Below are 27941 nucleotides of genomic sequence, written 5' to 3'. Positions count from 1 at the left end.
TTGGATTTCCAAGATTGGAGTCGTGATACTGGTTCAGTGGCTATCGTAGAAGGGAAATCTGAGTTTTCAGAGGCAGAAATGCAATCAAGGAAACGAATATTTAGAGATTATTTAGTTAATGTAGATTATAGTGAGCATGTTGAAGCGATAAGCGAGCTCTTGGCAGAATTTGGGGATACGGTAGCCTTACGAGGTGATAAATTGGGGCTGACTAATGCGTTAGAGCATAAGGTAAATTTGGAGAGTGGCACAAAACCTATTTGTATTCCTGCATACCGCATACCTTTTCAATATATATAATATATATATATATATATATGTATATATATATATATATATATTATATCTGTATGTGTAAACAACATTTTCTGCAATTTACCAATTATCATGGCCATTTTGAATTTAAAAAAAATAGTTAAGTAAACATTGCAATAAAACAGGCATGTTGTCATTGTTACATTATATCCGTCATCCCTTTCAAATGATGAGGCCATAAAATTCCATGCAGCTTCAACTAGGAATAAAACTTATTTTTTCACTGAAAAAAGGCTTTCTATACATATCTATACCTATATAATGAGAAAAAAAAGTGCTGCAACACCACTGGTACTTACGTATACCTCTTATGCTTATGAAGTCGCAATTACTACTTGCGATGAAAGGGAATGAAGCAATTACTTCAGCCTGCTTGATTATGGAAAAAGTCAGTCATAATGAAATTTTGCAAGACGTTTTAAAGACGCTTGCTCATCCACACCCTAAAGCATCTTATTAGCTAATAAAATTCTGAAGACATTCTGAGCAGTGTCAAAATTGCTGGACCCTTCACCAAAGGCAGGAAAGTATAAAATTCTGCTCGTTTTGCATCGAGCCTCTCTCGACCGATGTAAGGAAAAGGAAATACAGAAAGGGTCCAGTGTGAATGAGTGATGAAGGGAAGCGACATTTGCAAAGATTACATGAATCGATATCGTCAATTTAAATTTACACCATAAAACTATACCATTATCAGTGAATATCAAATAAATATATATATATATATATATATATATATATATATATATATATATAAATATCCTGATTTCAGCTGTTTTATCAAGGAATCTCTACATTCATAATATTGAGGTTAAAGCCCCTAAGTATAGCAATATTAGAATAGGGATTATGTAACTATAAACGAAAAAAGAAATGATGATTTTCTAGTTTTTTTTATGATCGTTATACTATCCCTTGTTTCATCTGAAACTTATTTCACTTGTAATTCAATGTTTATTTTGCTTATAAGATTTCGATTTTAAAGCCATCTTTGATAGTTCCTTTCCAGGAAATACTACTGCTCAAAAATAATTCTTTGTCAACAAGCATTTTACTATAGTACACTTAAATCTTATGCTTCGTGTGAATATTCCTGGAGAATATTCCTGAACTATGAATTTTGTCCTGCTGGTTTTTGTTTTTAAGGTCCTTGTTTTATTCTATAACATTTTTTATATTGTTAAAACTATTTTAGCCTTAATAAAAGCCACAACTAGTGGCTGAAACAGCAGTCTGCATTAAATGAATGCATGGGCGTCGTCTGCAGGGTGGGCGGTGACATTACCAACAACCCCTTTTTTTAATTCAGTGGGGGACAACATATCAAATATCTCCCCCACTTTTCTCTTCCAAGTTTTATATAACGGATGCTGGAAATGAGGCTATTAATAATACTATATACTCAACACAAGCAATTATAGAATATTAAAATAATAGAGAAATAGATTATGCAATTTGTCATTAGGTTCATGGTCAGATTAGTATCATTTAAATTTTGAGTGACTTGTCCCACTGTTTACATACGAAGTCGGTAAACTCCAACGTTGCAGCAGCTGCCTGTGAGTTTATCATTACTTTTCCTGCGCCTAAGCCTTTGATTTCCCTTTTAGACATTATTTTCTACAAATATGTTTTAAAGTTAAAACTAGAAAAATTGTAGACCTGAAAATGAAATAATGATCATAGGCTCTACAGTTAAGTGTTCCCGAACTCCATATTGAGGATGTCACAAAAGACTTGTACCGTATTTTAACCAATCTGTAATTTGTGGACTTATAAACCTGTTGACCGACTAATATTGATAAATCAGTCTCGTTTCCCCCTAGTATCATCCATATACTATTCACATTTATATGTCATTGAAATGCACCAAATCATGTTCATTTCTTCAAACCCCACGGCTGAAAATGATCGCTTCCCTCGCCATTAGCAACCGTATAATTTTCAGAATGTCCCCCCACCCGACTTTTAGAGACATCTCATCAGGGTAGTACAATATTTCAAAGAATGAAAAACAGCTTTGAAATATCAAAGGTAAACATAAAAACGAAAAAAGTGAAATACAGAACAACCAAACAGCCTATAGTCAAGAAGCAAAGCGCTAGGTACTGCTGCTTGTCATTTTTCCTGCTGTCTCTTGATATACATCTTCACGTGTTACTTGTGATCGAACAACACACACACACACATATATATATATATATATTATATATATATTATATATAATTATATATATTATTATATACAATATTTTAATATATATATATATATAGATATATATATTATATATATACATAATTATAATATAATATTATATATTAATATTTTTATATATATATATATATATATATATAATATATTCTATATATATATACATATACATATACATGAGTGGATACTTCACCACACCAGAAGTTTTGGAAAATGAAATACCAGAGCGTGTAAAAACGTATATTCATTTGAAACAAAACGTCTTCACAGTTCGTGTAGAAAATTGATTCAGAAACTGTCGACAATAAATAAACAATAAATAACGAAGCAGATTCTAAGCATTTTTGTCCATTACCGTTGAGTCGAGTTAGGTGAAATTGTAAGGGGTATTTAACGGTTCCCAACTCGCGTGCTTCGATCTCATCTTGATTCTCGTCAGCGTCATGCCTGGTTATCCTGACAATTTAGGTACCCTTTATTTTCGCTGAATTCGAGGCATTCTGCGCAAAAAGGCAGACTTCTATATGACGGTATTAGGAAATATCTAAAACAATAAATAAATACATGACAATAAAGTCTTCAACTATAATATCTGAGCCACGGTCTTCTGTAGGCGATGTTAGGGGTAGTACTTACATAAATAATCTTAGCCCAAATCATATTATAAGCAAATAGTACTTAATGAGTAGTTCTTAGAAGAAAATGACAATCTCAAGAATTAAAGTCTTACTGTCTATAAATTCCCACCAACAAACACAATTTACTCGACCGTATCCAACGAAGCTTGGTCATGGTTAACACATGAATGCAATAAAATATTTTCTTACTTCAGCAAAGCCTTCCATTGTGTTTAATGCTAAATGGTGGCTAGATGACTTATCTAGCACAAACGGGAGAAATAAGTGTGAATCTATATTACTGGATCTAGAAGCACCAACGATTATAGAGTACATAACCGCATCAAAACTACAAAAGGCAGGGTGCCTACGGTAATCATGAGTTTCATAATGTAGAGGCCTTAATGGTCAGCAATTCAGTTTATCTGAATGAATATTACGGTTTAGATAAAACTGTGTGCTAGACCTGGATAACCTTAAGAGCTAGTCATCGCAACCTCTCTTCATTGATTAACTGTAGCTGCAATCACTTCGGTTAACCACGCGTGGCCAATTGCAAATCTTAGTGCTTTGGTCCCATACAGTGCCTTTTTTGCAGGAGAATTCCTTAGGTTCTCCATGGACGCACCAGTAATACTGTCAAAGAAAAGAAAAAAAATTTGTTTAGCGAATGCTTTCACACAGTGACAGTCAATAAGTGCAGCTTTTGCAAACTTAATTCTAAAGGATGAAAAAATCTAATTTTATAAGAGAGGGTCTACACCTGGAATTCGACGAAATACTAAGGAAAGTTATTTTTTAGGAGGTGAATAGATGATAACCTGAAATCATACGTCCCATGAATCTTTTAGGTTTTTTAAATAACTCGTATTTTATTTTATTGGAGTCACCAAATACTAACGGAAATGAGAGATTGCAGTGAAAAATGTCATCTCGTCTTTGACATCTTAATTTTATCAGCGTAATGCCTATCTCAATTTCTCTTTCATGAATAAGCATCTGTATATCATCATACCAAGTCTGTCAAGTCAAAGGTGCTAATCCAAGATGCTACAAAGTTGCTCTTTCAGTGAAAGTAAACGTCTAGCTCATGACGAATAATCTCAAAAATGTGTTTTTACCTTTGAACATTCCGCATGTGGGTAATATTCCTGCTGGGCACAGTTAGCTCTCCCGCCTGGGAAGGGAGATTCTGGATAAAATGGAGGAACAATAACTTCTTCTTGCTCTGGTACCCCACCTTCTTCAGGCCCGATAACTGGTTCGGCTGGTTTTGACGGTTTGGTTGTTGTCTCTTGCTTCATCATAGGGGTCGTGCTGGTACTACTGCTCCATGGCTTCCACCATGTGACCTTGGGTGTGGTCGTTGTTGGGGGCGGTGTTGGGACGGTGTAATCCTTCATGTAATCGTAGAGAACTTCGATAAGGGGATTGACTATGCCGCAAGTGCCGTGGAAGTCGTCCATGTCAATAGCCCAAGTCATGGCACCCCCGTAGCCATTGCCAATGATGAATTCCATCTTGATCTTCAAACTTTCGACATCTTCGTAACCGACCCATTGGTCTCCTGCAGAAATACATACACACATACGTTAGCAATAAAAAAAAGTCATGCTTAACGTACATTATGCGACGTTTCTACTAGTAGTTTTCCCATAAAAAATCCATTATTTCATATTTTGAATGCACTGTCTATACGTACCACTGTAAGTATAAGGGCACTTGCCGATGTCATCGAACTTCTTTGTCCACCCGGACTCTGGGTCACCTACTAGAGGACAGATCTAAGAGAGACAGAAATATTTGAAAATATGGAAAGATAAATAATACAGCAGCGAATTAGAAACGAGAAGACTTAAACATTTACAATGCCTGTGTAATGTGCAAAGAAAGGTGAAAAAATGCGTAATCAAATTAATCTCTTATTTAGGAACTCGGCTGAATCAATTTGATCTTTGACTGTCCAGAAAGAACCGGCGACAACTTTTTGTGAAGGAATGAGTTTTAACAGAGAACACTCATTTGCCTTAATATAGAAGGACCGTCTTCATTCTATATGAAGCGTAATGATGAATAATCGAAACTTCATTATTATTATTATAGGATCTCCGTTATTTATCACAAGGATGGATGAAGAACTGCTGTCAATCGTGATTCGAGTATAAGACCTTTGTTTTGTTTTGTTGGAAAAGTTACTGAACGTTTTGTGTAGGAGTTTTCAATAGGCTCGTGCATTATACTTCACATAAATGACGGTTCATCAAATAATAACGGTGGGCCAAGTCAAATATAATAAATGCAGTAAAAGTTATCCAGTGAAAGAAAGTTCTCATCAAACATTAAGCCCCTTTACCTCGTAGTAGGCCATGAAGCCCTTGGCTCCCGTGTAAGGACCGGGCTTACCACCTCCCTCCCACTTCTTCACCGGAGCGCGGAGATCATTGACATCTTTACTTCCCAAAGTGTAGGTGCGGCCGTAGAACGGCACTCCGACGATCAGCTTGTCTTTCGGGCAACCCAGGTCAACCCAGAGTTGTAGGCCGTCTTGCTGAAAGTGGGAACAGACGTATGTCAGCATAAACAAAGAGAGTCAAACAAATTGGTTGCTTAATGAATGAAACATATTATAAGTGAGAATAGTGTCCATTTAAATGAAAGCCTGACAGAAAATGAAGTGAATAAATCTTAGAATTGTTTTTTTTTCTTTTTGTCTGCAGTGACCAACATGCAAAAGATGAGTAGACCCCCATCTGAATATTTTCCAGATCAACTTCTCATAATCATTCTACACACTGATGGACAAGCGTACGAGCTTCTACAAATGACATACGTTTACTAGTTGTTTGTATATTAGTGTGTGACTGTGTGCACTTACGTGCGTGTCTGTCTGATAAATGTTATTTTAGTGTGTGTTTTGTTAAACAGAAGAAAAGGAACTCACCACATTGAGCTTCTCGTACGCCCACTGATCAAAAGGCCTTTTGTAAAGAGGCGAGTGAACATCCGCAAATCCAGCCCAGTTTCCTCGCAGATCGTAAGTCATAACGTGGATGGCATCTAATTGGCTGATGAAGGAAAAGATATTGAAAAAGTGGAAATAAAACGGAGCCCGTCTACATAGTTGAGCGAGAGAAAAGGGGCGCGGGTTTTGCATGAAGAAATACTGCATTGCAATTGAAGAGAGTCTGGCAGATCCACTCTCAAATTTTCATTGAGGCAAGAGAAAAGTATTAGAAATACACACGTTTGTAACAGAACAAAAACCACAGAAAGTTATGTCTTTCAAGTGATAATGAGGATATTTGTTCTATTTTTTGCTATGACTGACGAGCACTGCTGCTCGTGTGGTGAGCGCACCTCATAGCCGAGGCAACTGTATACCTCAACGGTTATAACGCTTTAAAAGTACTCCGGTAACAGACATTTCAGGATTGCTTATTAACCATTATATTATTCGCAATGAAAGGAAACAGAATAGAGAGTGGGATGGGGATTAATGTTTAAATGTGCATACAAAAAACTATGCAGGTGCAACGGTGAAAGAGAGAGCAAAGTAACGAATGAATGTATAAAAAGTTCACGAATTTATGAAAGCTGAGTTATATAAAACCATTAACGTTTTGGAAAAATGCTTTAGGAATATATCAACGTAAATTATAACAATTTGACGTATGAAGAAAAATGTTTAGTAATGAGAATATAAATGCATGAAGAAATCAATATTAAAAATGCATAATACAGAAACAAATTGTGTTTTTGTAATTATTCATGAATGATTGAAGAGAAGTGAAAGGTTAAGAAAAAAAATCACAAGGTCCCATAAGACTTACTTGCAGAGCTCCTGTACGTGGTAACCCTCCTGCAGTCTGAATTTGGCGACGGGTACAGCCATCGAGATCTCCCAGTTCTTGCCCTCCTTGTCGAACGCTGCTCTTAATTCATTCACGAAATCCCTGGAAGAACGTGGAAGGATATTTTTTACAGGTTGTGGAAAGTGGTCCATTAATCTATCAGTCACTTCACCGGGCCTCATTTTCACGTCAGTATGGAAAATTATGATAATCATAAAAATTCTGAATAAATGAGAGGGAGAGAGACCATTAATATGTGTACGAATGTAAAAATTTGTTTTGAAGCCTGACGTACACATCCGTGATGTAAAGTTTTCCCAGGCAATATAAAAATAATAACTGTAGAGCAGATTGAATGTCTTGATAAAAATGAACGAATTGAACACTGTTTTTTATTTATTTATTTTTTGTCATTCAGATATTTTACAGAAACACGAGGTCTTGGCAATCAAATAAAGGATTCCGTTAGAATCCAGCCGATTGCACTGGTTGTAGGCAGACCCATTCCTTGCCCCATTTCTATTTTTTTATTTTTCCTTTCGCATATTTCTGTCTCCACCTTTATTTATATCATGCCTATTCTTCCCCTGGTATCTCACCTTTACACCACATACCTGTCTGCTTGATTAAAGATGTTTGACAAGTACACATGTCCACAAGACACTATCTATTCCCAGGGAGGTGATTTCCCTAACTCTTTATGGTCTCCCAAAGTAATCTCCGCAAGTAGACCTCCTTACTGTTATTTTATTTTATCTTATTTTCATTTATTTATCATTATTTTATTTTTGCTGAATGAGGAAGCAGGTCTAGCTCGTTGTCTCAAGACACCTCTGCATGTGTTGGAGTGACTGCGGTACATAACATATATACTGACTAATATCTCAATGGAGGCCATATTTCCCGTCTTACTTTCCCCGAAGGCAAACAATGTGGGCAAGTGGTGTGATAGAGGAACCCCAAAAATTCCATTTGCCATACTGTTGTGGGAGTCTTGCACTATCCAGTGCTGGGTGATCGCGATTCATCTCTGATAATGTCGTTCCTCCCACTATTCGTCGGTGGTGCGACATATAATCTATTCAAGACCTACTTCGTACCCGTTGCAGAGCTGCAACATCGTCATTAAGGACGAAGATATCCTTGCAGCACCAGCGATCGTCGCACCTTCAGTTTGTAGAGGTCATACCAGTGATCTCTTATGCAGGAGAAAAAGGGTAAATAAGCTCTGTCACCAGAAGTTACCCCTCCCCCTCTGCAAGCCCTAAAGTTATTCCTTAAATAGCCCTTAAAAACGAACTCCATATGTCTATATCTTACCATATTCGCCCTTTTTTTATGTATGTACCGTGTCTTTCTTACCACAGTTTCAAATTACACTAATTTCTCGTTCAAAGATAAATCTAATTTCTGCGCTTTGTCTCGTCATAGATAAATCTCATAATAACTAATCTCATGAGAACGAGTGTGAAAGTGTTGCATCTTCAAGAACTAAGTTAGAATAAATTCATGGAAAAGTGAGGTTAAAACCCAGAGGCCGTTCACATTTTGTTAGTTTCTTTGAAACTGTAAAATCCCTGTTCTGTTGATGGATACGGCACTTTGAATAAAATAAAATCAAGTCCCTAATATATTTGTCTGACGTCAAAGTTTCTGAGACTTAGTATCTGACTTCTTTGGTGGTTATGGTATTTTCGCCAGGCCTGTTTCGTTAGCAGTATAGGAGATTGCCAGGATGTGCACCATATGTAAGTGATCTCACTTAAACTTATCTTTTTTGAAAGCACAGCAGAACCAAGGTTATCTTACATGAAGTTGTCTTTGTCTTTAAAAGTACCGCCTCTGTCAGCTGCCCCAGGATACTCCCAGTCGAGATCAAAACCGTCGAAGCCGTACTGATGCATGTATTCTGAAAAGGAGACAGACAGAATTGGGAGCAAAGCAAAAAACTGTATATCAACAAAGCGTATTGTACAGTGGCTTAAAGTTCATTATGAGTGTACGCAGTATTACTTCACCTCATGAAACTGGAAATTATTATCGCCTTAGGTTTCTTCTTACTAGAATACAGAACGAGTAACTCTTTCTTTCTGACACAGAATTATGACGTTACATGAGTGCTGTAAACAAGATTTGTCTTCGATAAAGACCTTCTAGTACTCAGTAGTCACTTACGCACAACACTGTTGATTAAGGAAGCCCTTCGTGCTGGTACTCCGGCCATCTGGGAGTATTTTTTGCCTCCTTCGCCCCAGCCTCCGATGGCCAACATTGTTTGTAGGTGGGGCCATTTCTCCCTGAGTGCTGTAAAATTTTTGAAGCCATTCTTTTCCACATCCACCTGCGCGAATTAAGGAGGCGTCAGTGACAAACACATTATAATTTCGTGATGTCTAAGATCCCATATGTAAAAAAAATGAAAAAATTATAGAGTAAATATTGAAGGCAATGAACTTCATATTTTAAAGGAAATTACCATTAACTTTCAAAGGATTTTAATTGCTTTGTTTGACTTATTGCTGTTTAATGGTACTAGGAGGGTCTGAAAAGATTGATAATTACTATTCGTAAAAAATTAGGCTTAATTTTCTACGATATCTTCAAGTGACAATGTGCCTAGAACATAAAACTCTACTTTTGTTCGCTGAATTATCTTTACGTAAAACACCCTTCACCCTTGGAACACTCAGTTTCAGGATAACATTATCCTATTAGTACTATGGAGAATTGCAAACCTCATCCTTATGAGACCTTATGAGAAAACTGGAGTGAAATTAATCACTACGGACCATTGAGGCTAGTATGTTGTTCTACGCAAATAAAGGAAAAAAATGCATGTTATGAAGAAAGCAATATATAATCAAAAACTTTTCAGTGGGTTAGTAGAGCTAGCCCAAGCAGTGAGACGTAAGCCATTGAAAGGGCTAGTACGAGTAGCACAGGGGGCCTTCTACAGAGTTTGAAGGACTAAACAGTTTACCTCAGGATCCAGCACTAGGACCTCCCACGTCACATTAGAGACACCGATGAAGGAATACACAATGTGGGTGCATTTGTCACCGGGGATGTCATCGATGGTGTATTTACCGAGGCCCTCGCGGTAAATGGCCCAGTTGGAAAAGTAACACACGATTCTGGCCTTCCGGTCCTTCATCACGGCTACGGTGACCGCAGCCGAGATGGCCAGAACTGCCAGGCTCAGCCATACAAGACGACCCATCCTGCAAAAGTTACATATATGAGTTTTGGGGCATGTTTTAGAGGAATCGGCACGTGCAAAAAAGGATAGAGATTTTCTGCCCCACACACACACACACACATACACACATATATATGCCATATATATATATATATATATGTATATATATATATAGATATAAATATTATATATATATAAAATAATAATATATATATAATATATATATTACATGTATTTTTCTTTCATCAAAGCGCGTCCTAAAAATAATCAATGTAAACATCTATGTACAAATAACATGCAAAATATATTACAAAATTCGCAGTAGCGAGTCATATGTAAAAAGACCGCCAGGAAATCTCTGTGCGTTGAAATGAAAAAAAAGTGTTGAGATGAACATCTCGGAAGACGATCGTCTCCCGTGATGATGATTTTGAGGAACATCAGCTCTAGAGAAGGTAATCTCTAAAGATATTCACCAAGGAAGGAAATTTTAGTTGGGAAAATAATTTCTAGAGGTTTTCTCAAGGATGCTAATTTTCCATTCATTCTTTTCCTGGAGGCAATTACTCTGGGGACGATCATCTCTAGAGACAATCTTTGGTTTGGGATGACATTTTCGCAAGACTCATGAATAGAGACTTTTCAACAAGGCAATCGTCTCTGGTGGCTGTCATATCTACGGACAGCTGTAGCCTATTTATTTATTTATGTATTTACTTATCCATTCACCTATTTATCTGTAAATGTAATTTTGTAGATGGTCATATCACGAGAAGCGTGAAAACGCATGTAGTGTACTACACACTTGGAGAATGAGGCTACGTGCAAAAGGCGATGTGCTGTCTGCGATCACTTTTGTCCCGGTATTTTCCTCTGAGGAAAAACATTAAATAAGATTGTTTTAGACTCACAGCAATAAAATTAAAAAATGAAAAAACAATATTTTTATATATTTCCTCCCAGTTTTGATGCGCAACAATATTGTCACTGTTTTATGCTGAATCGGCAATTGCTTTCTGCCTCCTCGAATAGCCCCCCGTCCCACCATAGAGAGAGAGAGAGAGAGAGAGAATTGTCATATTGGCTCTGCATTCTAGACAGACAGACGGAGCTATGTAGGTAACCGAGAAACTGTACACAGCATACGTTTGCGGTGACACCGTTGCCAGAGGAATGAGTGCCAAGTGGGGCAGCATTTGCGGAGATGCGCTTGTGGAGAAGAGTAGTCATCCTGGCACAAGACGTCTTGATCTTTTCACCCCTTTCTGATAACTGTTAAAGGATCTCTCTCTCTCTCTCTCTCTCTCTCTCTCTCTCTCTCTCTCTCTCTCTCCCAACAACGTACCTAAGTAGGTTATTCGTGTTGTATATGTGCACTTACATGGGAAATATGTTTATTCATTACCATATTATTATTATTATTATTATTATTATTATTATTATTGAGACAATGTCCTAAAAACATTCACGTTCCGATTGGAAATAGGAGAAAGTGACCCAGTGAGTGATATTTGTTTCTTTTCTTCCTTTTCTAAGGAAGACAGCAGGAGTTATCGGAATACAATAATACTTCTCTGGACAAAGTATATCTCTTTCTCATAAATAAAAAAGTTATACACAAAAGTTACGATTTACGATGAAGTAAGGAGAAACAAAGACGTCTTTGATCTTAAGAATGCCGTATTTTTATTCTGTCTTACAAACATACCGTAATTTTGGGTTCATAGTTCTGTAGAGATTTGATCCACATAACTACTCTATTCGTGCTTATCATCGTCATGATGCTGCCTATTGCGGCGTTTTACCATTTTTGTGATGAATTATGTGCCAATCGTGGTGCATGAGGTACCAGGCCAGATTAGTTCACAGCCGCTACGAAGAGGAGCTGGTTTTCGCACTCCCTGTTACGTCGTTTATTTGTTACTAATAATGGGACAGGTACACAACTCCCAAACGTTGTTGAGTTTGTGTAAATTGTATACACATTTCGAGTCTACTCATTCAACAATCCGGCAGTCTATCTGATTTTCATACATCTCCCTTAGCAGCAGAGCATACAAGTTGGAAAAAACAGAATTAGATCGTAAGTTAAAAATATTGACTTCTCCCTTTCTGTTCTACGAAAGCACGAGTATTAGAGGGGTTTTACATCTAATGATTCTGAAATGAAATATTAATAGCAACTGAACTGGCCGTCTGATGACGTCTTATTTAACTTCTTTCCTCTCCCTGCATTTTCATGCATGTTTTTCTGTTAGTAAACTTCCTTTGCGTATTTACTCTCTTTAAGTCTCTTTGCTTGCACTTCAGATATTCGTTTGACTATTTTTCTCTTCGTTAATCGATCTGTTGGCCAGTGTACTATTACACTCGGAAATTCCTGGTTCGATAAGTGCGGTCTCCTTTATATGACATTATCAAACCCACCCTTAAGCAACGGTCTTGTCATTTTTGTTCTTGCTGGATAGAATTAGGTAGGTTACACTTTGCTCAAAGAAGGCTGGTGCTGCCTTTACAATTAAGATTCATATTTGCGTTATTTTTTATTCCTTTTATTTGCGCTGCAGCAATACGAGCAGTTCCAGTATAAAAAGTTGAGTAAATCATGTATATATATCTAAATTTATTTGGCTTTTAATCTTTAACAGTATGAAACAATTGATATATCCACCAAGCATGTGCTATAAGGGATATTAATTCTTGAAATTCTAGTATGCCGTATGAAAATTACCAGTAACTTCAAGAAATATTTAACAACTCACCAAAAAAAAAAAAAGATAACCAATCTCCTAACCAAGCAAACCGTAACCAGTCCCGACAAACCGCTCCAACGTGGAGCCTCAACTCTGCCCGGTAGGCAGAAGCTCCTGTGCTCGGCCCTCGCATCGAGGAGGGGTCAGTTTGGACTTGAATTTAGATGTCTGAAGATTTTCTCGGCATTCTTTAAGTTAAGAAGCTTCCTGAGCGCTGCGCTCCCTCGACATATCCACCTTTCATGTACGTCTTGCTTAATTAACTGACTGGAGTTTCTTTCTAGTCTGCTATTGGTGGCAGATGGGCCACCTTATGCGCGGTATTAGTTGACTTTGGTCAGGTGACGACCGCATAATAGACGTTCCTATCTCCTGGGATCTTCACCTTGGGAGCCAATTTCCTAATAAAAAATATTCAGAAGAGAGAGAGAGAGAGAGAGAGAGAGAGAGAGAGAGAGAGAGAGAGAGAGAGAGAGAGAGAGGTGAACAAACAACAATAGTGCAATACAAATAATACCACATACAATTCTCCACGCAATGGTTTTGAGTTCCGTCGCATAAGGGTACCCTCGGGTACACTTCCTTTTGTTAATATTTAAATAAATCCTTGCAAAGCTAAGAGGCATACACTGAGTAAATAAATGGAAGAGTAAATAAATTTAATAAAATTGGTTATTCATTTATTGACAGCTGAGTATTATTAAATGTTTTCTCTTACTAATTCCCGGTATTCATATAAAGTTTTTTTTTCTCTATTCGTCCTATCATTCATATAAGAATACTCATGAAATTGGCTCAGCAAATTTGTGGTAAATTGAGTTAATCTTTTAAGAGCGCGTGCTCGTTATAAAGAATAGCAATAGGCAAAAAATAAAAAGAAACGCACAAGAATGTATGCGCATGCATGTGACATTCCTGATACACTAAACATCAATTTAAAAAGTGAAAAACATCTTTTTCATTTCTTTAATTTTTTTTACGATTACAGAGCTTTCTGTTAATTCTGGATATATTAATTCAACAGCTTAAAGTCGTATAAAAGGTGAATTACGGTATTATTTGAAAGTTGTTAGTGAGATCTTATGACCATTTAGTACCATTCATACCCTTCGCAATGCAGAATGAACGTAGGGAGAAAGAAAGACCGCCGGGCGTTGTCAACCCGGTGATAGAACAGAATAACAGGAAGGCCAGCACATTTCTCGCTCGTTCGCTAGAGGCTTTATATATATATCTGTACAGTGAGGTGGACTGACCGAGAGAGCGACAAGTGAACTCATTGAGATGTCTTCAACGTACATTTTGATAGATTACTGATCCTTCACTTTAAAATTTCTCTCTCTCTCTTTCTCTTCACTACAGCTACGACAACGACAGCCGATTAACAACCAGATGTGCAATTCGCTGCTTACGTCATCAAAAATATCTGCATTTTTAAGAAGCTTTCCTTTCTTCGCCTATACTTGGGGACCGACCTCATCAATACTACCAGTACATCCATTAAGTAGGATGCGAGGTGTCTTCATAGTCCCTAAAAAATAAAAAAGAGGGAGAGTTCTGGGAAGGGAGGAGGGTGTTGGAGGGGGGGGGGGGTGTGGGGAGGGGAGGGAGGGTGCCATGAAAAACCTTTATGGCAAGAAGGCAAAGGGCCCAGGAAACCTGCTGCTGCTGCTTCTGCTACAGCATTCTTGGCAACTTGAAAAGTGGGGCAGAGGGCGTTGCCCCAGAAGATCTGGGCAAGGAGGAGTAGACAGCCTGGTCTACTGCACGAGGGACCGTAAGACGAAGGTCATAGACCGTCCGTAAAAGGGTTGATACAGATCATTCACCAAAGAAGCCTCTTGGTCAAAGTCGTCTTCTTTCTCTACTACTTCTTCTCTAAGAATTTCTTCTTTCTCTACTTCTTTCTCTACTTCTTCCCTCTAAGATTTCCTTCTTTCTCTACTTCTTCTTCTTCTCTCTAAGAATTTCTTTTTTCTCTACTTCTTCCCTCTAAGAATTCCTTCTTTCTCTACATCTTCTTCTCTCTAAGACTTTCTTCTTTCTCTACTTCTTCTCTTGAAGAATTGAAAGTAATCAACAACAGTTTCCTCTCCAGAAAGTTTTTATTTTTATTCATATAAGTACAAAAGCAAATTTTGTATAAATTTCAGCATCATTTAAACAAACTCAATTCTGTGTTATCTTTTTCCGATCATAATAGGTAAGCCTCAATTAATTGATTTTTCCTTGCCAAGAATACTAGGACTTCCCTTGAGTCTCCAAGTTTCCCTTCTACGTTTCTTTATGTGTAAAGCGCTCTCGAATACTCTTAGGGAATACCCCTTAAGCATTACATACGTATATGCTACGAATACAAACTATATAAAAGAAAAGACCATAAAATAACAGTCTTTAAAATTGCAACAATCCTATACAGTATTAAGTAAGAATTTACTATGTAAGCTAGTTTGCTTTTCACCTAACAAAACGGTTTTAAAGAGGTAAAAGCAAAAACCACAGATGGAGTCCATCGCCACCCACTGACGGAATTTAAATCATCCCAGAGCAGCTTATGCAAGATCGTCCTACGGGGCAATTACAGGATTGCTATTTGTTCAAGACCGAACGGTACCTAGAGTTTAGCCGGCAGCACTTGAATTTTTCTCCACAATATGTATTATAAACACACCACCGGTCTTCACAGTAGTCCACCTATTTAGACGAAATGTGGATAAGAAGACGCATGATTGCGATTTAATTTCTAGTTTCAGGTTCTGCTACTACTTCGTAAATGTATGATTCGTATAAGACTGCAAATATAATATAACAAACGATTAGCTGCATTTGAGCGGAAATCAACAAACTACCATGCTAATAGTAATCCAGTCTTCCATTGATTATAAACTGACAACATGCATACGCTACTAAGGTACACAAACTTTTATTTTAAGGTCTACCATCATGGTGTCGGCTGTTACATAATCGCCGATTCTCATACGTAATTTATAAATTACTCTTTCATATGTCACCGGTTATAGCTATCGCGCGCGCGCACACACATACACACACAGACACAACACAGCACACACACACACACAGCCATGTCTGTATTCCAAGACTGATTTTATTTACTGTCGAGTAAAAGTTGACTTATACTCGCACCCTATCATGATGACTGTCAGTTTCAAGTGACGATGGAAGCTCTAAAGCGAAGAAGTTAACCAACAAAACGGTTTAACCCACGGCTCTTAAATATATTTTTATCATCACCGTATCATTAACTTGGAAGTCTGAAAGCAAGTTCGACTCCGGTCATTATTAGTGTGAGAATGAACAGAGGTAAGAGGAGGAAGAAGAAGAGGACGAAGAAAAGTGGACAAGAGGGAGGAAGGGAGAGGGAGGGAGGAAGGGAGAAGGACGGGATGGCAGAACGGTCCTGAGGAAGTCAACGCTGAATAAAAAAGGTCGTTCAACTGGAACCCGTTCTGCGGCAAACTCACCTCATCATCAGGGCCAAGTAAACATGACCGCTGGCAAATAAGGCACGAGCGATAACTGAACCCAGGTGGAGGTTGTGTCGCGAGTTCGGTTCAATAACCCGTAGTAGTAGCTTTGAATGTCATTCGGATGCGTCTCGTCACCGCACATCTTCCGGTTAAATAATAATTATCCGACTAAATGAACGCCTCGTTTACTTTGCCGTTAATAATTTGAACTGGTTCTGTACTCTGGCATAACGGCTTCATGTGGGCAACGTACCTATTATGATCTGAGGATGAACGGGATTTATTACATTGCTAATTACGTCAAATGACATTGTATGCCAGTGAACTTGTTGGAAACTAGAAATGAACCTGATGGAAATTAGACGAAATGTAATTTGGCAAACATACACACACACACACCCACACACACACACACACACACACATATATATAATATTATATATATATATATATATATATATATTATATATATACATATATATATATATATATATATATATATTATATATATATATATATATATATATTATACAGTCATTGATCGATTGATTGAGACTTTCGGTTCTTATTTTTCAAATTACATTATGTACTGGCAATTTCTGAGAGATATGTTAAATGAAGTTATTTTCCAGAAAGGGCTGTTGTTTTTACAAATAGAGCGTTTTCTTCTGATGATGGTAAGGACTGCAAAAAAAAAAAAACAAAAAAAAAAAAAAAAAAAAAAAAAAAAAACGAAAAGTATCCAACGAAACCTTTAGTTTTTGGATAAATACAAAGACGGAGACATGCTCACAGATAAATGTTATTGTAGCTATATAATGTAGCAACATAGGAAGGTCAGTTCTATCTTATGTAGAAGTTGACTTTAATCTACATCTAGATGACGTAAAAGTTGCTGGGTACTAAGTCCCAGTCATCATCCTTTTAACAGGCTTCGCTGAACTGTCGGTTAGGATGCATAGTTTAGGTGTGATCATGTTGACTCTTAATTGGTTATTAATGCAAATATTCCTATTAAAAATTTACGAGAGCACTATATTTTATTCGTGGTTGCTTAATCTACGGTTTATGTTTGTTAATGATGATTGGGACAAGAGGCGTTACTGAGTTTGAGTACAAAGGAAGATGAATACATTTTCTTTTATTCATAAAAGAAGAAAAAACTAAATATCGATTCAAGAACCTAAAATTCCATCTGAGACAAAGAAAAATGATCGGCCCTACAAGAAATATATCTCGTTCAAAACTTGCGACGCATGAACAAAACAGTCATAAGAATTATTAAGATAATGGAATGCAATCAACAGAGAACCAAATCAGGTTAATGATAAATACCCTATCAAAGAAAACGTCTACTAACAAAGAACCAAGTACTGATTTGTGATTACGGTGTATGAAATAAGGTTGAAACAATTTAAAAGAAGTTAAGAAAAACATGAAATGAATTGTTTTCAAAGAAACTGTAACAGACTGTACCAAAAAGCTTTCAGTTGTCTATAGAAGTTCAAACGTTATTGCATTTATCGTTAGAAAATAAATACCAGTTACTGAAAAATCTCAACAAATACTTCTTCAACGCAGAATTCAAACGGCTACTGGAAGACACAGTACATCATAGCAGTTATCCAACAACACACCTGCATTTCACGGGGTTATGCATTTTTCATGAGGCGTAAACTGTTATGTGCGCGAACTGTGCCTGCCACCGAATGTGGAAGGAGAGGGTGACTGTATTCGGCCTTGCGTTGGGTCACCTGTTTCGTTAAAGAGCTTTGCCGAGACATAATTATATAACATTCAAGTACAGAATAAACATTTTTGAAATGGCGATCATTTACAATTCTACGATTTGAATTGTTGATAGACGTGTGAGTAGGCCAGCGCTTGTCGTCAAGTTTTCAAATTTACCGGTATTTTAGGAGAACCTATAGATCAGTTTCCTGTTAGTGGGGATAGCCTTGAGAAATGTAATTCTTCTGATTCTAAGCTACTACTGTTGTAAGATATGGTTTCTAGTAGAATGTCACCCATCTAAACACCGGCCTCATCTAGTCAAAGAACCAAATGTTTTATATATATATCATATATATATAGATATATATATATATATATATATATATATATATATATATATATATATACTATATATATGCAATTGTAATAGCCACAATGCCCTCCTAACTTCTTGAAATCTTTGCTCTTTTTGGATACGCTTGTCCACTACAAAGTCGAAGAAATCCAAGTTCAAAGAAATTTGAAGAAGAAATTGTGATGTCCGGTCCTGGGAAACGAAACCCAGGTTACATCATGATTTCTTCTTCAAATTCTTTGAACTTGGATCTTCAGGCCTTTGTAGTGACAAGCGTATCCAAAAAAGAGCAAAGATTTCAAGAAGTTATGAGGGCATTGTGGCTATTACAATTGCATATGTATCTGAGAAAAAGTGACCATAGATCTAGATATATATATGTATATATATATATATATATATATATATAGTGTGTGTGTGTGTGTGTGTGTGTGTGTGTGTGTGTGTGTGTATCAATCCGTTCCTCCTACCAACTGGTGGTTCCTGAGAAAGTGGTAGATGAAATGTAACATCATCCTCTTCTTACAACTACGCAGAAGGTTCATCAGCAGCTTACCAAACTACCATACACACACACTGCACTGTTCACCTCTTTATTACATGACAATGACAGCAAGCTCTCGCTTCCTTAGTGTTGAGACCCTCCTCTCTGATACCTCTTGTATTCCATTCATTCCTCCTGGCAACCCTTCCAAAATGTTATACATACATACATATGTATACACATATGTCAATAAAATACTACAAAAATCGCTTAAATTTTTTTAATATACTTCCAACTGAGTTATAGTGCAGGTGTGTAACAAGATTTAATTTGTGCTCAAAAGGCTTCCTTATTTATTACTGTTGAGCATAAAAATACCGTGTAGTAACTGGGAAGAATTCGTCCGTAGAGTTTCAAACCCCTTTTCGTTTATTCCTTTTATGTGAATAGCGTTTCCACAATTGGTTCACCTGGCTAAGTTATTATTCAAACATGGAAAAACTTCCATATAATTATGACAACTGACAAAATTAACATTACCGACAACGAATGAATGAATAAATAAATAAATATATAAATAAAGTACTAAGGCCAGGTAAACTAACAATGGAAGTATACGGTTCTTTCCACCCAGTCATTCAAAACTTTCTGTATTTGATTTTATCCGTTTGCACTGATGCTGTCTTTATTTGCCATGAACGTCCCATTTATCAGTTTCCTGGTGTTAAAAGCTATCACATCTGCCTGCTTCTCCGGTCTTCTACTTGTATGAACGCAAATGGAGTAGATTTATTTTTTTCTTCTACAATAAATCTTTTGGATATTTGTATATATCACTGTAGTTGGTGGAGTGGAGAAATGACTAATAAAATAACTAATCATCTAGTATGAAGGGAGGCCGTGCTCTTCATATGACACTAATGAAGAAAAGGCTATAGCATAAAGGTATGAATCAAATCAGTGATACTGAATCAATTGCTGAGCCATAAATAGATAAACAAATAAATAAAAAAATTATTACTCAAAAAGCTGTATGCTCTCTACTTCCTGTTAGCGATGATGCCTCTGTTGAAGTGCAACAGGTGTACATGTATTTTTTTTTAACTTATGAACGCATGCTTGTGTATAGTGAGTTTACATAAACATAATCATACTTGAGTGTATTTTCTTTTAATGAAGCTCACATATTAGACTAACCTATGTTATGTTAACTTCGCTTTTGTAACGTATAAATAGTCCCGTAAAAAGGATAAAGGTCTGGCAACCCATCAAACGGAACACCCATTAGATTGTGAAATGGACTCGTAATGACAGTTGGCATCAAGTGACCTGAATCATAGACGCGTAACAAATAGAGTGAGTGACTCCCCATGAAAACATCCGCAGCAAACATGGCAGCATCAGGACACATATTCCCAAACTGTAAACAAGTACCGAACCTTCCCTGAACAAGCGGGACGCCATTTCTTGAAAACTGGCTTTAAAATCTTCTTGGGAATAATCTCATTATGTTTCCCACACCCAAATTAACCTGTACAATGTTTTCTTCAACTAAACCAACCCAACCCAACCTAACCTAACTTAACTTATGGGTACGGCCAAAAAAACCGGGGCTGGTGTAATACTAGTATACATCTCGCGAATTTGCCACTGTGACATGTGCAAATTTCAGTTAGTAACAAAGCAAATCAAATATCTGAAGAGAAAAAAAAGGGGGAATGATTCATCATTTACTGACGTACGTAGTCGACATAGAGCTAGGCTTTTATAGGACGACAATGACACAACCAAAAAAGAAGAATTATTTAAAAAAAAAAGGACAATTATAAATTTCACAGTAATAAAATAGGGTGGAAATTTAATTCGTCACGACCAAAGTAAATTAAATAGAGAGACAAATAATGAAAGAAATAAGAGTTATTTGAGTGAAAACGAAAAAAGAACAGAAAAAAAAGAGAACTCGCACGGCCCTATAGAAAAAACTATCCACACTCCTGTCGAGAGAGAAAGTCGCGGAAAGACAAAGAAGGGAATTCATTTCCCTTTTTACTTTATGTAGCCACGCTCGAAGGAGCTCCTTTATGGCGCAGCGACGTCATTTCCTGCCGTAACATTAGTTATTTCCTTTGGAGGTAGAATTTTTTATGAAACTGATTGAAGGCTAGCTCGCTTATCTAGCAGAATTAATCTTATTATAATGGGCTGTTCTAATGCACACTCAACTGATCGGTTAAAGAGAGAGTGTAAGGGAGAAGGATTAAGTGTTTGCTTCATTACCGATGTTTTGCTGTCTCAACTCAAAGCACAAAACACGACGGCACAGAAATGTCCGACGCACCGTAACTAACCAAAGTTCTTATCCACTGTTATCGCTGACGTCACTGTTTTTGCTTTTGATGTAATAGTTTTTGCTACTGTTGCCAGGTTAACTTCAGGTGGTACGGTGTTAAAAATTTGTTGTATGTGTTGAATCGGACAGCGATGAAAATAAAAGTAAAACAATAAGTATATTAAACAAACCCAATAATTTTATTGTTTACTCAAAGATGGTTTTCTTTGTTAGTTCTCTTATATGCTGTAGTTTAGTCCTTCTGTCTGTTTCCTTTTACAGCAAAAGTTGCAGCATTGCTAACATTTTTGAAAATCGTTTTGATTAACTCTGTTATTAAAGATAATATGTATTTTGTATATGTATATACATACACACACACACACATATATATATATATATATTATTATTATTATTATTATTATTATTATTATTATTAGGCAATGCTGCAACTCTTGCTGTAAAAGGAAACAGACAGAAGGACTAAACTACAGTGTATAAGAGACAAAAATAACACTTTAAGGTCACTGGCAGAATCGAAGGTACCAATTTCTGTCGTAGTTCGCAGATTTCTTTGACCATGTGAGAATGGAAGAACATAATAGTGTTATCAAAGACGTACTGTAGATTTTTTATATGTATATACATATATATAATATATATGTATATAAACATACATAATATATATATATATATATATATATATACATATATGATATATATAATCACATGATGAACGAAAGGAAACAAATCTTTAGTACTTCTGTATTGTCGTACTTCGCGCTTTCCCGACTTTCCAACCTGTTTTGACCACAGACTTGTGCTACAGACGATTTCCATAACCACAAGGGAAAGCATTGACTACGTGTATGTGCGCGCGCGAGAGAGAGAGAGAGAGAGAGAGAGAGAGAGAGAGAGAGAGAGAGAGAATTAGTTATGTTATTCAGAGGACCACAAGAAAAAGTTGAGCATTCGTTCACTCCTTCCGTCTTTCATTTTTATGCCAAAACATAATTACTTTTTTCATGCCAGCTCTGATTCTTGCTCTTAAAAAGGATTCGCCTGTTAACATCCTACGGACGTTATAGTGTGATAACCAGATGCGAGCATCATGTTGAATAGAATACTAAAAAAAAAAAAAATCAGTTACTCTGCGCTTGAGTGTGGGTCATCAAGAACTTCAGTGTCCCGGTTGCAAGGTGTGTTGACCTGCCCAATAGTTGCAATTCAGGATCGAAGGCTAACTTGTAATATCATACAGTGCTGTACTATATGCATAACAGTCATACATTATTTTATGAATTCCCGTCAACTCACATTAGAGATTCATGCACATATTTCAAAACTGAGTGTAAAAGAATATCACTTTTAAATACAAATGCACTCATGATTTCCCATTTCAGAAACCACCGAATATAGCTGCTTTTTATTCAGTTTTAATCTTATTGCCTGAGGCAAGTAACGGGCTTTTTTTTTGCGGTTGCAGAATAACATAAAATACTTCTCAACAGCGAACCTTGTTTCCTCTTGATTAAATACTTTCGGCAAAGTGAAGTTTATGGAGTTTTAAAACTGCGAAATAAGAGATCTTCCTTTTTTTAAGGTAAATAAATGAAGGTATTATAAATGAACAAAGTAATCTACAAGGGTCATTTACCCGTCTCGTACGTTCTCCGTGGAAGCAAACTGATAGTTGAAATATATTATCAATGCATAATTGTTACTGGTTTCCTGTGCAAAATATCTTGCTCAGATAATCAAGATGTATTATAGATAAATGAACAACCTCTGAGTGAATGCGATTTCTTTTGTTGATTTCGTCTTCTTGCGTAATTGTTTTCAATAAGACAAAATATATCCTTGCTGAATGCAATGCGTTGACATTTAAGCGATACGTCAACACGTAGCCTAAGCTAATGCACTCTACCCCCCCCCCCCCACACAACCTATAAGCAGTATATCTCAAAGAAAACCGCCCGCCCCCCTCCCAAAAAAAAAAAAACCCCCCCCCCAAAAAAAAAAAAAAAAGAAAAAAAAATGGTTGGACTCTTTCAAAACTTTTCCCCTTTAGAGATTTCGTTAAAATGGTTTTAAAAAGCGTGGAACATCGACTGCATGTATGTTAATATTCAGTCATACTAAAAGCTACAACAATGATAAAACTATTCACACTATAAGATACAGAGGAAACATATTAGAAATTAAAAATGGGAGAAAACTCCAACGAATAAAAACATGCCTTCCGACGGGAGAGAATGGATGGTGGAGGCAACCGAAGAAGCTACCTGAAGAAAGGAACGTGAGAACAAGGCACTATCAGCGGAGTCTTGTCCTTCCGGCAACAGGAGGCAGCACTGGAGGAGGCCGGGGACGAACGTGTGCTCCCTCGGCCGGTTGCAAGGGAAGTGAAGGTCGAGACCGACAGCCCCTGCTACTACGAAGATGAGAGAGCAGCGTAGGACACTCAGGTACTCCCCTGGTGAATGCTCCCATGCAGGAGACTAGGTCTGACAGGTTGGGGAACTTAGGGTGTGGTGGGTCTTGGGAGTAGGGGTAGGGGAGATCCCAAAGCCGGTACAGAATGGGTGTGTTAGTCCCAGAGATTGAACATTTGGAGGTAGCCATGGATGGGGAGGAAAAGGTTGGGTTAAGGGAGGGACGTTTAATTTAAAGTTAACATTGTTGATTTTTAAAATTAATTCTATTTGATAATCCTTTACTTGTGTGTGCTGGGAATCGATTGAACATTCAAATGTGTATATATGTCTGGGTTAAATATATCTCAACAGTTCTGGTTTTCATTTACTCTTGTATACACAAACACATAGTCACATGGTCTGGTGGCTAAGACACGTGACCGTCAAGCAAAAGAATTTGGATCCGACTTTCAGTAAGGTCAGAGTGATATAGACCTTATATTTTATACAGGGAACTAGAAAATCCATGAATTGGATGGTCAACCCATTCCTGGAAGCTCTCTTTAAGTCGCTGTGCAAGAAGTCGGCTGAATTCAAGCAAGGCGGAGTCAGCACGAAGGTGGCATCTTGTTGACTTGATTTGATTTGATTTATATAGATATTTGGCATTATGCCAAGCACTGGGTAACTAAGGCCGTTCAGCGCTGAAACGGAAATTGACATTAAAAGGTTTGAAAGGAGTTACAGGAGGAAAACCTTGCAGTTGCACTATGAAACAATTGTTAGGAGAGGGTGGACAGTAAGATGGAAGAAGGAGAATATGAACGGAGGTACAGTAAAAGGAGTGAAATTAGTTGCAGCTAGGGGCCGAAGAGACGCTACAAAGAACCTTAAGTAATGCCTACACTGCACCGAATGAGGTGCACCGACGGCATCTTGTTGACATCCAAAAACATCAACAACCAGCTAACAAGGAGCTGTCATTCATTTTATGGTTTAGGGTGACAGTCGTTTGGTTGTACAATGCAATAGATAAGTGGACATCATGTGTACCAGCGCTGGCTAAACTTTTGCTGACATCTTGGGGATGAGCAAGCTATCAACAAGATGGACACCGTGAAAGCTAAAAGGGGAACAGAATACAGATAAAAAAAAAAACTTCTAGAACACATCTAATTTGTTTTCCGGCTATTCCAGGCAAAATCTTCAATGTTCTAGTAAGCCAATATGAGATGAGTTCACCAACTTGAATTTGAATCGAAGATTCAAGGCAACCAATGCAAACACCATGACATCTTGGATCAGTGTTAAACCCTTCATGAAGAGTATTGTGGATTAGAATTGTCACTAAAGAACAGAGTAGTCAAAATGAAAACCTGATGAAAACTGTGAGCTAGACTGCTATTGCTCCTAGACAGTGCCCTTTCCACAAAGTGCAGTTAATATTGCCCCACAACTTTCCCGACTGGGCACTGACTGAATTCTAAGTTCAACAACATTTCAGGAGGACATGAACTTGAAAACTCCCTTGTGTCCCAGCTGACGTGGGCAGTGAATGTTATACTTGGCTGCTGGAGAGGTTACATGGAGCTAGGAACTTCATCCAAAAATACCAGCTTAGAATCTGAGGGGTAGCATCTTCTAATACAGAATATGATGAAAGATATATTTAGGTATAAGGCCGTTATGGTGCTTTTTTTTATTTGAAGCCACCCCTTACAATGGGAAAGTATTTCATGTTAAAGAATAATATAAATTGTATATAGCATATACATGTATCTATACCTGTATTTGATATATATATGTGTATATATATATAATATATAATATATATATATATATATATATATATATATATATAAAGACTCACCTCTGTTGTTCATATTTATTATCCACGTTTCATAATTTTCAAATAATTACTCTTGTAAGGGCTTTAAAAAGATGAAAACATCACACAATTATTATAAAAAATAACTGTGTGATGTTTTCATCTTTTTTAAAGCTCATTAACATTTAATTTTTCAGAAAATTACGAAACGTCGGGAATAAATTTAAACGAGAGAGATGAATCTCTCGTAATTTCCTGAATAATTAAATTTTAATGAGCTTTAAAAAAGATGAAAACATCAGCCAGTTATTTTTTATAAGAATTGTGTGATGTTTTTATTTTTTTAGAGCCCTAAGAAAAGTAATTATTTGAAAATTATGATTTATCTAAGATATATCAGTTTTCGTAACTTAAGCTGGGAACCTAAGGTGCTACTAATAATGACCTTATATGTCTGTAAAATAGGAATAAAAAAAAAATAATAAATATTATGAGAATTGATGCAATTGGTTTCCCAAAGAATAAGAATATTCAAAAATGGTTTTGTCAAAATTACACAATATTCGCTGGGTTTGATTTTTAATTATAGTTGACACGCTCTGGAAGAACCAGTAAAATAGTTCGTATTTTTCTCGCTGGAAAATGACAAAATTCTTCAGTTCTCATTAGACTGATCTACTTAAATCCACAGATAAAGGAGGGAGCAGAGATTGATTTCGTGTGATCAGTTATTTCACCTTATGATTATGCTACTCTAAAATCAACCTTTAATGAGAATCATTACCGAATTCTTTCAGGACAAGCATCTCACGATCAAACCTAATGTCAAAACTGGAATTTTATCTCCAAATAACCCTTTCACTTTCAGGCCTAAATTATACCTCTACTTCCTGCCTTCCATCTAGGGTCTCTTCTATCTCTCTCTCTCTCTCTCTCTCTCTCTCTCTCTCTCTCTCTCTCTCTCTCGATTTTGCCCTTACTCTAAGATCAAGGCGATGTTAATAAAGACAAAGTACTTCCAGAATTGCTGTTCATACCATTACAGCTCGATTAAAAGTCCAGAGGAGAGGGAGAAAGACCATGTCAGAGCGAACTTACACGGCTTCTAATGGGAAGAAAACAATAATGAAATTTTAGCACATTATTTCTCAGGATACCCGAGGAGCTCTTTGTTATTTCAAAACAAAACGACCTCGGTTGCTTTAATGGGACAAAGCTAAATTCTTGTGTAGCAAAGAAAGGCATTAGCGATAAGTGTCGTAGATGTGATATGACCCTTGAAAATCATTCAAGCAGATCTGCTGTGGCAAGATCTTAGTAAAGCATATCTTGCTTTAGGGGAACCAAGGGTTACTGGTATTGAGTCCATGTTGCTTTGACCATAGCTAAGGTACAGCCATTTTAAAAAGTGTGTGTGTGTGTGTGTGTGTGAAAGAGAGAGAGAGAGAGAGAGAGAGAGATAAGAGAGAGAGAGAGAGAGAGGAACCCGTGTACTTCTGTGCAGAATAGCTCGCTCGCTCGCTCTCTCTCCCTCTCTCATATATTTATATATATAATATATATATATATATATATATATATATATATATAGACTTATAAATATACATACATGGACACATATGCATAACATATATAAATATATATTTTCTACTGATAAGTTACTATTTTGGTATTCTTAGCTTTTCCCACATAGTGATGGCCTTGTTTTCTTGTACCATATAAAGGTTTACACTTTTAGAATAATAATAATAATAATAATAATAATAATAATAATAATAATAATAATAATAGTAATATAATAATAATAATAATAATAAATAATAAAGTATTATGGGACGAAGTAATCATCCCACTACGTTGCAATCTGTTTAAAATCAGCCTTCGGGACCATCACCAGCTAACTTTAAATATAGCAATACAAAGTACAATAAATTCATCGTCAGACTCTCATCATTAGTTTCCTTATTTGCTCTGGCGTACTAATGGGCTCCATAGCCAACATATTTCTCCGTCAAGAAGTCGATGACATTGATACCAGTTCCTAAACCACCCTGTGTAAGGACATCAACCGGATGTACAGTACGACTACTCATCCATCCACACCGTTAAAATGAATTTGTACAAATGTTGGATTTGAGTGTTCTTTAAAAATGAGAAATTCACGCAGCCGTGGGTACCCTGGTTTCCCTGTTGATAAAGATTACATGATGCAAAAGTAGAAAATCTCAGTGCCAATGAAGTAAAGCAATTTGATTCACCATCCTCTTCCCAGAAACTGACAGTGCTAAAGTAAGATGCCCTTAAATACATCCACAACGCGTAAATACCGAAATATGCCCACACGTAGCCGTAAATGCACC

General features: G+C 36.8%; 1 protein-coding gene across 2 annotated transcripts; it reads right to left on the bottom strand.

The window, feature by feature from the left end:
- Positions 1-2752: 2752 nt before the first annotated feature.
- Positions 2753-23779, bottom strand: LOC135220879 (endochitinase-like). 2 transcript variants are annotated; one of them, XM_064258486.1, is made up of 10 exons: positions 23622-23779; positions 9975-10215; positions 9170-9335; positions 8804-8903; positions 6974-7096; positions 6085-6208; positions 5497-5691; positions 4846-4927; positions 4265-4710; positions 2753-3779 (listed from the first exon to the last, which is right to left on the bottom strand). In XM_064258486.1, exons 2-10 carry the CDS (start codon positions 10212-10214, stop codon positions 3654-3656), a joined length of 1602 nt encoding a protein of 533 aa, XP_064114556.1. In that variant the 5' UTR covers position 10215; positions 23622-23779; the 3' UTR covers positions 2753-3653. The 2 variants fall into 2 exon arrangements, with proteins under 2 accessions (XP_064114556.1, XP_064114555.1); XM_064258485.1 differs by having other exon boundaries at positions 23576-23759.
- Positions 23780-27941: the final 4162 nt, after the last annotated feature.

This window comes from Macrobrachium nipponense, chromosome 2 (genome assembly GCF_015104395.2).
Source record: "Macrobrachium nipponense isolate FS-2020 chromosome 2, ASM1510439v2, whole genome shotgun sequence".
Lineage (NCBI taxonomy): Eukaryota > Metazoa > Arthropoda > Malacostraca > Decapoda > Palaemonidae > Macrobrachium > Macrobrachium nipponense.
Note: the sequence above shows the minus strand (reverse complement) of the source record. Positions and strands in the feature narration are given on the sequence as shown.

Bases quoted from the DNA above. Each gene is read 5' to 3' on its own strand.
- LOC135220879 (XM_064258486.1), bottom strand. From the start codon at position 10,214: ATGGGTCGTCTTGTATGGCTGAGCCTGGCAGTTCTGGCCATCTCGGCT. The intron at 7,097-8,803 runs GTAAGATAACCT...ACGTTCTTCCAG, and splicing joins AAAGACAAAGACAACTTCAT to GGATTTCGTGAATGAATTAA. The intron at 4,711-4,845 runs GTACGTATAGAC...GTATTTCTGCAG, and splicing joins GTGCCCTTATACTTACAGTG to GAGACCAATGGGTCGGTTAC.